The 13376-nt window shown below is 46.6% G+C and overlaps 2 protein-coding genes across 4 annotated transcripts in view; one reads left to right on the top strand and one right to left on the bottom strand.

The window, feature by feature from the left end:
• Nucleotides 1-1205: 1205 nt before the first annotated feature.
• On the top strand, nt 1206-12192 carry LOC121684229 (protein FAM124B). Of its 2 annotated transcripts, none has more exons than XM_042064210.1 (5): nt 1206-1762; nt 2859-2893; nt 3177-3561; nt 4039-4507; nt 7987-12192. In XM_042064210.1, the coding sequence occupies exons 1-5, from the start codon at nt 1716-1718 to the stop codon at nt 8788-8790; spliced, it is 1740 nt and encodes a 579-aa protein (XP_041920144.1). In that variant the 5' UTR covers nt 1206-1715; the 3' UTR covers nt 8791-12192. The 2 variants fall into 2 exon arrangements, with proteins under 2 accessions (XP_041920144.1, XP_041920143.1); XM_042064209.1 differs by having other exon boundaries at nt 1206-1900.
• Nucleotides 12193-12247: 55 nt separating this feature from the next.
• mmp28 (matrix metallopeptidase 28) overlaps nt 12248-13376 on the bottom strand; it is a 23453-nt gene continuing 22324 nt past the window's right edge. For both annotated transcript variants that reach the window (XM_042064216.1, XM_042064217.1), the window contains exon 8: nt 12248-13376. This exon is cut by the window's right edge and continues 857 nt beyond it. The gene's annotated coding sequence lies outside the window, so the exon portion shown is untranslated.

The following is a 13376-nucleotide window of genomic DNA, read 5'->3' as shown; positions in this document are numbered from 1 at the left end:
TCACTTCCGCCTGTTAGAAACAAAACAGGAAAGCATACAAAAAAATGTGCACAAACTTAAAGAGACAACGATTGGCTTACACCCACCTGTTTCCCTGGAGACCATCCACTAACCAATGGAGAAGAGTCTCTTCCCAGAGTAGTTTTGTTCCATTATATATCTATTTTTTGAATGTCGGTGTAAATGTGCTTCTGTTGTGTGGCACCATGCTGGTTGTACAAATTGTCTGACACTATTGGCTCTCCATAGTAAATGCAGGGAGGCTTGAGACGCAAGCCTGGACCCTGGGGACCCCAGTGTCTCCTCCTCCTACCTTGGCTCTTCAGACGGAGGCCACAGGCCGGTGAAGGCGACGGAGGGCATTTCTGCTGTCGCACTTCACCTGGGCAGTGACCTCAGAGCTATGCCAGTATGCATGCATGAGAGGAGGCAAGGCAGGGCGAGGCTGTTTTTTTTTCTTTTTTTTTCTTGTTTTTTTTTTAATTGTACAGGGACGGGGCCTGCAGGTCAAAGCAGGAGACCCCAGAGCATGCCTTTTCAAAAGAAAGATGAAATGGCACATTCAGAGTCTAAAACTGGGGGTTGGGTGGTTTAGTCGGTCATGTTTCTTTGGATTATTTTCATTTTGTTTTGATTTGTTTTTATTTTATTTTTTTATTTGTTTTTTCCAAATTGGTGTAGCCATTTGTAAAATGGGACTGTCGGCTCTATTTTGGTTTTGGATAGTGGGATCTGCCATGTCCAGTCTAGCAAAATCATTTCTCTTTTTTGCAGGATTTAACGAAGGATCCAACAGAACACCATGTTTTAAAGTGTATAAATTGTAAAATAATTGTTATTGTACTCACTGCTGAGGTGGACTGTACAGGGCCTTGTTTTCATCATATTAAATGTAGAAAAAACCCTGAATAAATGGATTTGCTGCTTTGTGTCTCATCTCCCTCTGTGTGTGAAGGAGACGTACAAAGTGTGAATTAATAGTCCCAAAATGTTGACCAGGGGATTTCAAGACTACTCTGGTGATGAAATTCTTCTCGAAAGGAAAAAACTGAGAATAGATTATCTCTGATCACACAATCTGTTATCCAAGGACCCCCCCCCCCCCCCTTTCCATCCATAGTCCATAGTCTGTCACCCATCAAAAAATGAGTTCAGGTGGCAAAAAAAAAAATCATTTGACAAAGATTCTTGAAAGATTGTCAAAAGACTCCAGTCTGCCAAGAATCTTTCCCAAATCTTGTCAAAGTTGTGTAGTATAAGGAGGCCCTAAGTAGACAACTGCAAGGCTTGTATTAAGGGATTTAACTTGCTGCATGTTGACATGTGATGACCTCAACAAGTTGGTGCTCATAGACCACTCATCACCCGGTGTGGACCCATATTAAGTCCTCCTTAACCCGTCTGGCTCATACTCTTTTGTCCAGGGTGAGACGACCGCCATCTGCCGCTTGTGCATAAGCACACAACCATAATTACCCCGTTGTGTGGGACACTCATGGTTATTATGACAACCTCGCAAAATAACTTTTTTTTTTTTATCTCCCTCGATTTGCTGAAGTCATTTTGCATTTCACACTTTTCTTCTGCATAAGACATGTTTTGTGTAAAGATACTTGTGCGATGAAAGATAAAGGTGCCTGAAAATGTAATTAATTATAACGGAGCAGATGACGTCAAGGTGCCCTGAAATCGATGCTTGCCAGATTGTCCTCTAGATGGATACGGACAGACTTTTCTGTGCCTTCGACAAGTCCAAAAGCATGTAAGTTTGGCAGGTTGTGGAAAGCATGTAAGAAGGATTATCTCGGCATCTGATCTTCTGGACGATGCTACGCAAGGCACATTTATTTCATAACAGAGCGGACGATGAGAATGTGGACTCGGGAGCCGAGACGGCAGAGTAAGTTTGTTACTTGGTTAGCTAGCTTTTGGGGGGCTAGGTTAGCCAGATGGTTGCTAGCCGCTGTTTTGTTGGTTTGTTTGCGGTATCCAGGCTGGCATAAGGTTATGACACACTCTTTTCAGTGGATAAGAAAACACTGTAACTTTATCCTAAATTGCTGATAGAAAACAATTAATTTAAATGACAAATATGGTGTTTTTGTGACTATAACTATAACTTGCTGAATGATGTAGTTAACAGTAAAGTTGCTCCAACAAAGCAGTCTAAATGGTAAATGCGCAGGCTTTATTGCAACTTATTGCAATGAATTGAAGTTAGCAGATTATCACTTTCATAAGCTTCATGGTTGTCATCAAAACAGGGGGATTACTTAATTCAACATATAAATAGAAAACTAAAATGATCATGCATCTTTGGTTTACTGATGGACAAAACCCGTCTTTAGGTGGTCTTGACAACCAGGATCAATACCAGAAAACACGTGAATTGAAGCGATGCAGCTCATCCTTTTCACATAGCCTTTAGAAGATTTCAGTTTTCACATGTAGTTACGTTTAAAAAAAGAACAGTGGCAAAGTACAATAGCGTTCTTTTAAAGTTCAATTTATGTCTACGGCTTAGATATGTTTGTCAAACACTAACGCTAGCACCGTATGTCCCAGAGACGAAGTTCATGAAATTGGTAAACCAAACGTGCTGTGCCGTCTGATTTCGAAAATGAATGTCTCGGGGGAAAGCCGATTGTCCCCATCCTCTTATGTAGAGCGGAGAAACGCTGTTTGGGCGAGGCGACCATATTAAGCCAAGCTTAGGCACGCAAGCGAGGGGTCGGGTTAATTAATTGAAATCACCTTACCATGTCTTAGGATACACATCAGTGATCACAAACAGTGATTGCCCCTATGTCGATTCAGACGTTTTGTGAAAGCAACATTTGTCTCTCTAAAATACTCAGGTCGTCGGACTACAGCAAACTGTCATCCAGCTGCGGTAAGTAGAAGTATTTCCTACCATGATGTCTATTACCACTAAATTCAGTATCATGTAGCATAGTAACCATAACGTTAGGTTTGTGTCATGCTGTGTGTAGGTACATGATGCAGGCCTGTAGTTTTCATATATTCATGTCTAAAACTCTTAATTTTCTCAAAAGAAAATCAGCACAATAGATGCCCAGTCAGGTCAGACTTCAGACCTTGAATTTGGACCAGCTCTATTCCTTAGCCTATAATCTGCATGTCCTCTGCCCTCTGTCCCCCCCTGCCCACCCCAGGTGAGCTGATGGCAGTGCCGTCTCCGGAGCTCCCTCCGGTCACCATGCACCTGCTGGCCAACCCCGGCGACTCGCTGCTGCTCCAGTACACCCTGGACCGCCTGCTCAAGTGGGTGAGCCCGGGCATGCGCCTCTTCCACGTGTCGGAGCGCGCCAGCCCACTGCGGGGCTATGCCCGGCCGCACCTGTGCCCGTCCGCCGGCTACCCGGCGCTGGCCATCACCCTCTTCCTGCACGAGGCGTACGGCGAGGAGCGCATCCTGCGCGTGCTAGACTTCCTGCAGCGCCCGCCCTGGCAGTACCACCACACGGAGAGCGGCGGCCAGCGAGCCTCGGCCGGCATCCACATCACGTCCAGCACGACGCCCAGCAATGCCCTGCTCAGGTCCGCAACCGCACCTCTCCAAGTTACAAACTCTATTACACGAAGAGTGCTCAGACAAATATGAACACACATACACACTGTAATGAGAGACTCCTTCCACTCTGGTCCCTACGTGAGCAGAGATTGGGGCCCTCAGAAGAGGACTGTGTTATCTGAACAGTTCAATAGTACTATGGAAATACTGCACATTAGTCTGATAAGTGCTGATCTGAATACTAGTGCAGTTGTACTGTTCATACATACACATTTATATATATTCCTTATCATGAGTAACCTGTATATGTAATCATTTGTGTGCTCTGTATGGATGTATAACTACACTTCTATTCACATAATATAAATCAAGGTAAATGTAGTCAACCATATAAGTGTGGCAATATGAATACTGTAAAAAAAATCTATTTCTATCTTATATACGTTATATAAATATAATGAGTTATTATATTATTGCTGTGTTTTCTGATGTGTGTGTGCCAGGCCGTACCTGCTGCCCAGCCGTGACTTCTACAGCCTGGGCGCGGGGATGCCGGTGTGGGGGGTGCGCCCGGTGCACTGTGGGGGCGAGGTGGTGCGCCTGACCCTGCACAGCGCCTACGACAACTACGAGGACGCCGTGCGCCTCTACGAGATGGTGCTGGGCCGGCGGGCCGAGGAGCAGAAGTCCGGCTTCTGCTGGTTCACGCTGGACGGGCCGGGGCCGCACCAGGGGCGGGAGTACCGGGGCGAGTACGCGCCCCAGCTTCCTCCACCGCGCGGCGTCACCCTCCAGCTGGCGCTGAAGCAGCTGCAGCCGGGCGTCCGCGTGCAGCCCTGCGGCTCGGCAGTGCTCCAGTTCAGCGCCGGGGAGATCGGGCAGCTGGTGCCGCTGCTACCCAACCCCTGCTCGCCCATCAGCGCCACCCGCTGGCAGACCGAGGACCTGGACGGCAACAAGATCCTCTTTCAGGTCAGGGTGCTACATGCCGAACGCTTACGTTGGGCTGTTTGTCTAAGGCTAAACTCAGTTATAAGTTATAAATCACAAAGAAACTGTAAACACCTTTATGACTGAGTTTTGTAAACACCATTATGAGTATTGTCATCTTTTTGATATTGTATATTATCCACATTAATCATTAATCAGTGCTGAAATCAATCAAAATCAATCATTAGTCATCCCATGAGTGTTTTGTCCAAGTGTTTGCCAAGCCTGTATTGATGTGTAAATTGGACGTCTGCACAAAAATAAGCAGTGGATGTGTCATTTCACATGTCTTGTCGTCATAAGGGCTGCAGTCTCTTTTGTGTGTATCTTTATATTTGGCCACTTCTACAGCTTTTGTGGTGTAAGTATTAAGTATAAGTATACTCTTTTGATCCCGTGAGGGAGATTTGGTCTCTGCATTTAACCCAATCCGTGAATTAGTGAAACACACACAGCACACAGTAAACACACAGTGAGGGGACGCACACACTAATCCCGGCGCAGTGAGCTGCCTGCTACAACAAGCGGCGCTCGGGGAGCAGTGAGGGGTTAGATGCCTTGCTCAAGGGTACTCCAGCCGTGTCTACTGGTCGGGGCTCGAACCGGCAACCCTCCGGTTACAAGTCCAGAGTGCTAACCAGTAGGCCATGGCTGCCCCTCAAAGTAACGCTGCAAGCAGGGTGTAGGATCTGTAGGGGATGTTAAGAAATGTCTTTTCATTGCACCTACACTCAGAATGTCATCATTGTTGGCCAACAAGCTCTCATAGTAACCACAGTAACCATAACATGTGGCTTGACATTCTTTCCCTATATTGCCTAATTGTCATTCCACATTGGTTATGTAGTTGTAGGCAGAATGATGGCGTTTGGTTGAGAGATTTGTGTCATCTGGTGAGCGAGGAATGTGTGCTGTGATTACGGTCAGAGTACGATCCTCTCCACCACAGCCCAGAGAACCACAGTGCCTCCTCTCTATACACAGGGTCATGTTTGTGGACCCCAGGCTCAAACCAGTGCTGCGTTGTTCCGACCTCGCTCCTCTTCTCTCCCCTACTCTCCGCTTGCCTTGGTGCACGTGAAACCGCCCCTCTGTTCTCCACCCCTCTGTTCTCCACCGTTCTGTTCTCCACCCCTCTGTTCTCCACCGTTCTGTTCTCCACCCCTCTGTTCTCCACCCCTCTGTTCCCCATCGTTCTGTTCTCCACCCCTCTGTTCTCCGCCCCTCTGTTCTCCACCCCTCTGTTCTCCACCGTTCTGTTCTCCACCCCTCTGTTCTCCACCGTTCTGTTCTCCACCGTTCTGTTCTCCACCCCTCTGTTCTCCACCTCTCTTCCCCATCATTCTGCTCTCCACTGCTCTCCTCCTCTGTGTCTCACTTCAGCACGGAAGCCTGGAGCGCTGGTAGTGGAAACCCGCAGTTCTGTCTGTCGCTCCGCTGAGGCTTATGGGAAGGGGTTTTGGTGGGGGGGGGGGGGGGGGTTTGGGGGGGGAGGGCGGTTGGCGTGCTTGTGCCTGTCCTTGTGCTCGTGCTCAGTCATTGTGGCTTTCTCAGTGTGCCGACATGCCAAGAGACATTCTCTATGACTGAGTAGGCCGGGGGAGCGGGGAGAGCTCCTCTGTAATTATCCTGCACGCAGCCATGGAAAAAGTTTTCCCGCCGGGAGGAATCTGCCACGGTACAGATGCCTCGGTCTTGTCCTCTGCTTGGACGTTTGAATTCCTGAAGCAGTGAGGGTTGTCAGTCCCAATACAAACAGGCTATCGAGCTGCCAAGGAAAGGTTTTAGATGTCCGACCAACACAAACTGATGGGAGTCAAATGAAGAGGAAAGGGTCACTGAACCGTGCTCTGCACATGGAGTGGGCGTTGGGCATGAGGTCCAGCCTTTTGTCTCCAAAAGTAATTTTTCCATCAACATTTCCTTTACAGGCAGCTGCTCTTTATGATCCTTTCATTACATTTTTTTAAAAATAATATAATGATTAACCAGATTCTTCCTGTGTGCTGTAGGCCCGGGTTCCACTAGCATGTACACTAGTGACCCACTGATTTAATGGTTCACAAAGTTGTATGGATAACAGTCTCTCTGTTACCGGTACTGCAAATTATACCAGCCCTTTTTGTGTATGAAAACAAATCTAAAATAGTGGGATGTTGTTGCATAATGCTGGTCCTGTTTGAAACAGAGGGTTTTTAAAAGTCAAGCTTCAGTTCAATATTCCAAATGACACTTTTAAGTTGGGCCACTTCTGATTAAATGGGCATGTATAGTGCATGAAAAGTAGCCTGACGAGCCAGACCCACATCAAGATGTAGGGTCTGGGAACTTACCATTGGCAGTGCTCAATCTGAGGGGCGGTATAAACGGTTGTCTTTCAAATTTCCTCTGCACTCGTGACTCAATGATTGATCTATCCTGTAGCTTTATTTTGATTAAGAGACTGACTCCCCTACTTGGCTCATTCTTGCTTATGTTAATTCGAGTATTGCTTTTTGAAAATCTAGCATTATAATCTTCACAGACTCTTAAAATCAGCACAGTGATGAATGGTGTAGTGGCTAAAGCAGGTGACCTGTTATCCCAGCGTCATTTTCTTATCATGTGAGATTGTCCTCTTGCTTCTCGCTATCTGCAGGTGAACTAGTGTGACCCGTAGATGTTTTTGACTGATGTCTTGTACCTATTGGTCTCGATGTAGAGTAATTATACATATATAATGTATGTTCAAAACCTATTATTGTGTCTCGTAGGCCTACTCTTACTCAGAGGTGAAAAGAAAAGACAGGATGCGAACTCTGGCCGGCGCTGCCGTTAAGCCACGAGACAGTTCATAAATTATGCGATACCCAGAAAATCGTCCAGGCTAGATATTTAACACAAATAATGACTCATATTGGTCGGCTTAAGTCAACTGTTTTATATGCTTGTAAGAGGTTTAGGTTTTTGCTGATGGTATGCAATGGCAGCATTAATCACATAGGCCGTGGCAGAAAAATTCTAGGGGGTGGGGTATTAAACGTTGCCACCAATGATATGTATCCTGCATCATCAACAACGTTGTTGGAACTATGGTGTACAGGTGTAACAATGTCTTTGTTTGGTCGCAAGTTGCGTTGTACCACGGTGGTTGAGCAACGTCGTTAACTTCACTAACTTTTCTAGAAACAACCCCCTGATTGGTGAGCTTTACTGTCTGTCACACAAGGAGGATGACATGAATATAAAAATCATAGATGTTACCAGATTAACCGTTGGGACAGAGTGGCGTCCTCCACGATTAATTGCAGCCTTTGAAATTGCGATTTCGATTGAAAATCGGTTCATTGTGTAGCTCTAGTTTCCTCTGTAACAACACACACACACATTGCATTTTATGTAACAGTTTTCAATGCACCCAAAGCGATTCGCAGTGAAGGGGAAACCTCACTAGCCGCCTGCTCTGCTTGTCTGTCCTCCAGGTGAAAGGATGTGTCCAGGCACAGCGCCCCCTGGTGTCGGCCTTCCCCCTGACCCCTGCCAACCTGCCCGTCTCCCGAGCGGGCATCCCGAGGAGCTCCACGGTGCCCGCCGGCCTCTCCCCCACCGGCCGGCTGGCGCAGCTGAGAGAGAGTCGGGCGACTGGGGGCCGAACGCGGGCCGAACCTGGGCCGTATGCGCCGCGGCAGACTGGAGGCGGGGGTGGGGAGAGCGTGGGCTCGGACAGCTGCTGCAGCACCCCTCCGGGCAGCTCCTGCTACTCGTCCCAGCGCAGCAGCCCTGCGCCTGCCCCTGCGCCCACGCCTGCCCACCCGCCCGGCTCGGCACAACCTCTCCACCTCCACCACCACCACTCCTCCTCGTCCTCCTCGCTCTCCTTCCTGCTCCTGGAGGAGGAGGAGGAGGAGGAAGAGGAGCCGGAGACCAACGTGGACACAGGCTGTGCGGTGGTGTCGTCCTCGCGGGTCGAGAGGCCGGCCGCCGTGGGGGCCTCAGCGTTGGAGACGCTGGCCAGGGAGCTGAGCCGCTGCCTCCCCGACCCGCACACGCCCCCACACGTGGCTCCGCACGCGCCCCAGCACGCGGCATGCATCAGCAGGATGTGGCCGCCTGGGTCTCCGGCCGGCGTCGAGCAGGCGGCAGAGGTCACGGCGGCGTCTCCAGGAGATGCGTGCATGACCCCCGGCAGAGACGTCCGGACCACAGAGGAGCGGACAGCAGGGGGGGACCCGGGGCCGTCTCTGGGGCAGAACCGCACGCTACAGGCCGATGAGTTCTTCATCTGACCGGTTAGTCACACAGAAGGGTCATCCTCCAGGGGTCCTCTTTATCTAGATCTGCCCTCTGAGCGCCCTCAGTTAGCGGGGCAGAGGTGTGGCCAAGGGTGGAGTATTTGTGAAGCGGGTTTGGGTGCAGAATATCAGAATCACAACTGAACTCATTCGGAGCCAGATGTCATGTGCCAGTGAGGGAGGGAGTCTTCCCTGTGAAGGAGCGGACATCTCTGGACGTCTCTGGCCAAAGCTCAAGCAGACGTGGCTGTAAGGCTGTAAGGCAATGCAAAACCCCAGGGTCAGGATATGGAGGGTTAGCTTCAGACAGTTAGCCTCCCAGCTGGCCGCAACCATGTGCTCACTTGGTTCCACTCACATCTTCACAAACAAGCCAATCAGGTGCCACATTACTGAAAGCCACACATTATGTCGTCCATGTGGATTGGTGGTTGAGCTGGCAATTTCCTGCTGGGACGATCAGCCAATCCACATGAATGACACAAATTATGCACATAATTGTCCACAAATTACCGGTATGTCGTCCACATGGAATCAGTTGATCCTCCCTGCAGGATATTGCCTGCTTCTAAGTGCAATACCAGCATTTCCAGCAGGAGGCGCTCTGCTCTCCTCCTTTAATTACATGAGGGGAGGCCACTCAGGGTCCAGGGTAGGAGGGAGCCCACACAAACTGGCCTTTGCATCTGGGCTAACAAGAGACTGGTTTATGTGTGCTCCACATAGGGCTTTATGTCTCATCATTACTGAAGTATTCCCGTTCATTTGTGTACCCCTTAAACAAGTAGGTAAATATGAGAAAATATCTAAATGAATGTATCTGTCAGTATAAACAAGACGCAGTCAAATATCACTTCGAATTTACGACAGACTGAAATACCAGACTTCTGTCAATGATATAATAATGGAAATATTTTGACTCCATAGATGACGTAAGTGTTTATTTCTATGTTTGGCACAATGATGATACTCTGATGGTGACTATCCGGCTAGGTAGTGCTTAGGTAGGCCAGTGAGCTGCCTGCTCAGAAAAATAGGATTCAAATCAAATGGTGCTTGCACACTGCTCCAAACGCCAACAAACCCCAACATTCAAAAGTTGGCAGTTGTTGGTTGCAGTCTTATGAGAATGTTCAGAACACCAACTCCCAGCTCAATACTGTTTAGACAGCGATAGAAAGGAATGACTTTTGGACATGTCGAACTCGGAACATCTCCATGCAACAAACACAGACTGATATATGGCTGGTGCTTGTTGGAGTTGGTTAGTGTTTGTTTAAGCAGTGTCCAAGCACTTTTTAAGAGCGCAGTGCTTCCACCCTGACAGAATCCCTCCATACCCCCAGTGATTTTACTAGGCAACTTTCAGCAGAGTAAAACAATGCAGAGTGTGTTGGCACAAACCATCGTCCAGTCATCGTGTGAGATGTGTCCAGATGTGAAGTGTTATGAAAGGATTTCCAGTGAAATCAGCCATGATGGTGCCTAATGTTACAACTTTGTGAGATGTCTCCACTTGTGAAGCGTCTGTTATGGGGGATGCCCAAAAACATGGCCGATGTACTCATCAGCCCTGTGTTCAATTTCTGTGCTGCACAGAACTGCATTGCATGCTGGGAGACCAGTCCCATAATCCATCAGATCACTAACAGACTTGTGTCTACCTGTGGTAAGAGACGGTGCTGAGGATGGGTTTGTAGAACCCATCGGCTAGCTAGAATACCTTTACAAAACAACCCCACTGATTATAGGGGTTATAATATGAGTTTGAATGTGATAGTGAGAGGCTATTCTTTGGGTTTCCCAATTGTGTTTAACTTTGTAATGATTTTTTATAATGATACCTTGGCAAAACATTCTTTTGGTAATTGAATGGACAAATTTATATCAAATGGGAGTATCAAGGATTTTGATCAAATCCTTATGCTTAAGGATGCTTCCCCATATGTATGTATGATTTCCGATATATTGTATTTACAGTATATGAAGAGAACAAACAGGTAGCCCGTAGCGCATGATTTAAAGTGGTACAGATAGCAGTCATCAAAAATGACAGCAGGCATGACCTGTGTAATCCATAGTTGATGTTTTAGTCTAAGCCAGTGGGCCTAGATCTAGTGCTTTCCTCTGAGATGGTCCAGGGGATATAACCCTTATCCAGATGTTTGTCAGAGAGTGTAGGTGCATAGTGTCAAAGGGAAATCTGAATCGAATGTCAGGGGGACGTTCAAGCTCGTCTCAGAGAGAAGAGAGGACATAAAGGTTTTGTGCTTCCGCTGATCAGAATCTGATGTAATCTAATCCGATAACAGCTATATCTCACCCTAGTCGGGACTATGTGGGCCTACTACGTCACTTAGTGACAAAACTTCGGAAAGTTAGCTCAGAGTGGTACGCCTTCAAAAAGAGGAGCCCTATCCCTTCATTCTAAAGAATAGTCATACGCACTTAGCTTTTTAAGGACTTACCACTGAAGGCCCTTTCACACAAAGTTTTTTTATTTACACGAAATCACGCTGGTAATTAAATACATGTTCTTATTAGTCTTTACACACCTAAGATGAAATTTGTTGCGATGAAAAAGAAATTAAAAACTGAACGCATTTCATCGTTCATAACCAAAGACACGTGTATTTAATTAACTGCATGTTTTTGTATGAAAGTTTCATCTGCAAATTCGGACTCGGTATGAATTTGTATGAGTTAACATAAGCAGGTTTGTCACTAAACCGTGAAGTTGGAAGAACTCCCTGGACTGGGCTCACTTCATGACAGGTCCAGTTCTAGGGTCTTGTCCTGATGATCAGGGGCGTATTCCAAGTACGTGGTTTAATGATAACCTGGGCAAGTTAACTCAAGAGTAAGTGATAAACCTCCTACAGCAAGAGCCCTATGACATTGTTTTGTTAGGATAATGAAGCCATACAGCTCTTCTATTAGGAGATTTACCACTTACTATGAGTTAACTTACCCAGGTTTGTCACTAATATAAACTACGTACTTTGAATACCCCCCAGGTTCCTACTGTCCTTTATCCACCACTGCAAGAATGGTGCTCTCATTCCACACGGGCCGAGCAGCACAGTAGCCATGTTTGTTGATTAGGATCCACAAAATGATGCCACCTGCAACTATCAATCCACTTCTTTTAAAGCCACTCTGTGATTTAACAAGACTAGACTGCTGGTGTGTCATGAAGTGTCATTAAGTGGTGTCGTGTTGGATGAGTCCCAGATAGCAGCTGACTTGGCCACAGATTCGGGGGTGGGTATGAATGGCATCCGCGCCAGACCAGGGCCAGATCTACACCGGATCCCAGCTACGGTCAGCTGCTCTCTTGAGGTTCTCATGACCTAGTGAAACATTCCGTTTTATATTAAATTATTTTATAATGTTCCTGTGCTGGTGTTTGTGTTTTATTTTTTTGATTTTGATAACATGGAGACAGTGCTGTTTTATGAAATTATTTTATTGTTATATGTCTGGAGATTACAATGACATGACCTTACTGGGACATGAGATAACGCAAATAATCTGTTCATTTAGTTCACATTCATGTCATTGTATAAGTCAGTTTTCCACGTTTGCTGATAGAGCACATTGTTATTCACTTGCATACTGTACAATTTAAAAGAGTATTAACACAATGTACATGTGCTTAACAGCAGAGTTGAGAGTTCAAGCTGCAGGTCAGAATGTGTCCTCTTTATAACCATTCACATACACAACACATGGTCACAGCCTGACAAATGCAGGGGTGTGTGGTCAACCCCCCTCAGCAGGGTTCCCACCATAGACGGTCGTTCCCACTCATTTCCAATGACATTTTAGAACAGTTCCATGACTTTTCAATTACATTTAAGGAACTTTCAATGACCTTTCCCCACCAACAAGTACAAAACATTGTGTAGTTATCGCCAAAGCTTGAGCCTTATTATTGAATCAAAATAATTTAAACAGCAATAATTTACATCCTTTTTCAAATAATTCATTTCATTAGCTCTAAATGAACAAAACCAAAGGTCATGATTTTTTCCCAAAACTTTCAATGAATTTTACTGAATTCCATGACTTAATTCCAGGCTAGGCAACTTCCTTCCAGGCAAGGCATTTTTACAATTCCATGACTTTTCTGGGATTTCTGTGAATGTGGGAGCCCTGCCTGCCTCCCCGCAGTGAGACTCCTGAGAATCCTGTTGCTATGGCACTGGAGCAGCTGAGGAGACTATCCTGACCCATGTCTGTGACCGCAGTGAAGGCTCGCTCCCCTGAAAGGACAATATATGTGTTTTGTCATCAGTGGCTGTGTGTGTGTGTGTGTGTGTGTGTGCGTGCGCGTTTTACATGTGATGCTTGCTTGTATCACTATTAGATTCACTGGCTGCTGACTTGTTTTCCATCCTCGGCAGTGATCTGTGTTTCATCATAGGCTAGTGGGGACCAACTCAATAGCACAGCCCTAACCAAACATGGTGAAAGTATGTGTTTGTCATTGTCATTTCAGCATTTCAGAGATTTATAATCTATAACATTTTTATAGTGAAGTAATAAGCTCCATCCTCAGGGCTTAGGAGATCTCC

This window comes from Alosa sapidissima, chromosome 15 (genome assembly GCF_018492685.1).
Source record: "Alosa sapidissima isolate fAloSap1 chromosome 15, fAloSap1.pri, whole genome shotgun sequence".
Classification (NCBI taxonomy): domain Eukaryota; kingdom Metazoa; phylum Chordata; class Actinopteri; order Clupeiformes; family Clupeidae; genus Alosa; species Alosa sapidissima.
Note: the sequence above shows the minus strand (reverse complement) of the source record. Positions and strands in the feature narration are given on the sequence as shown.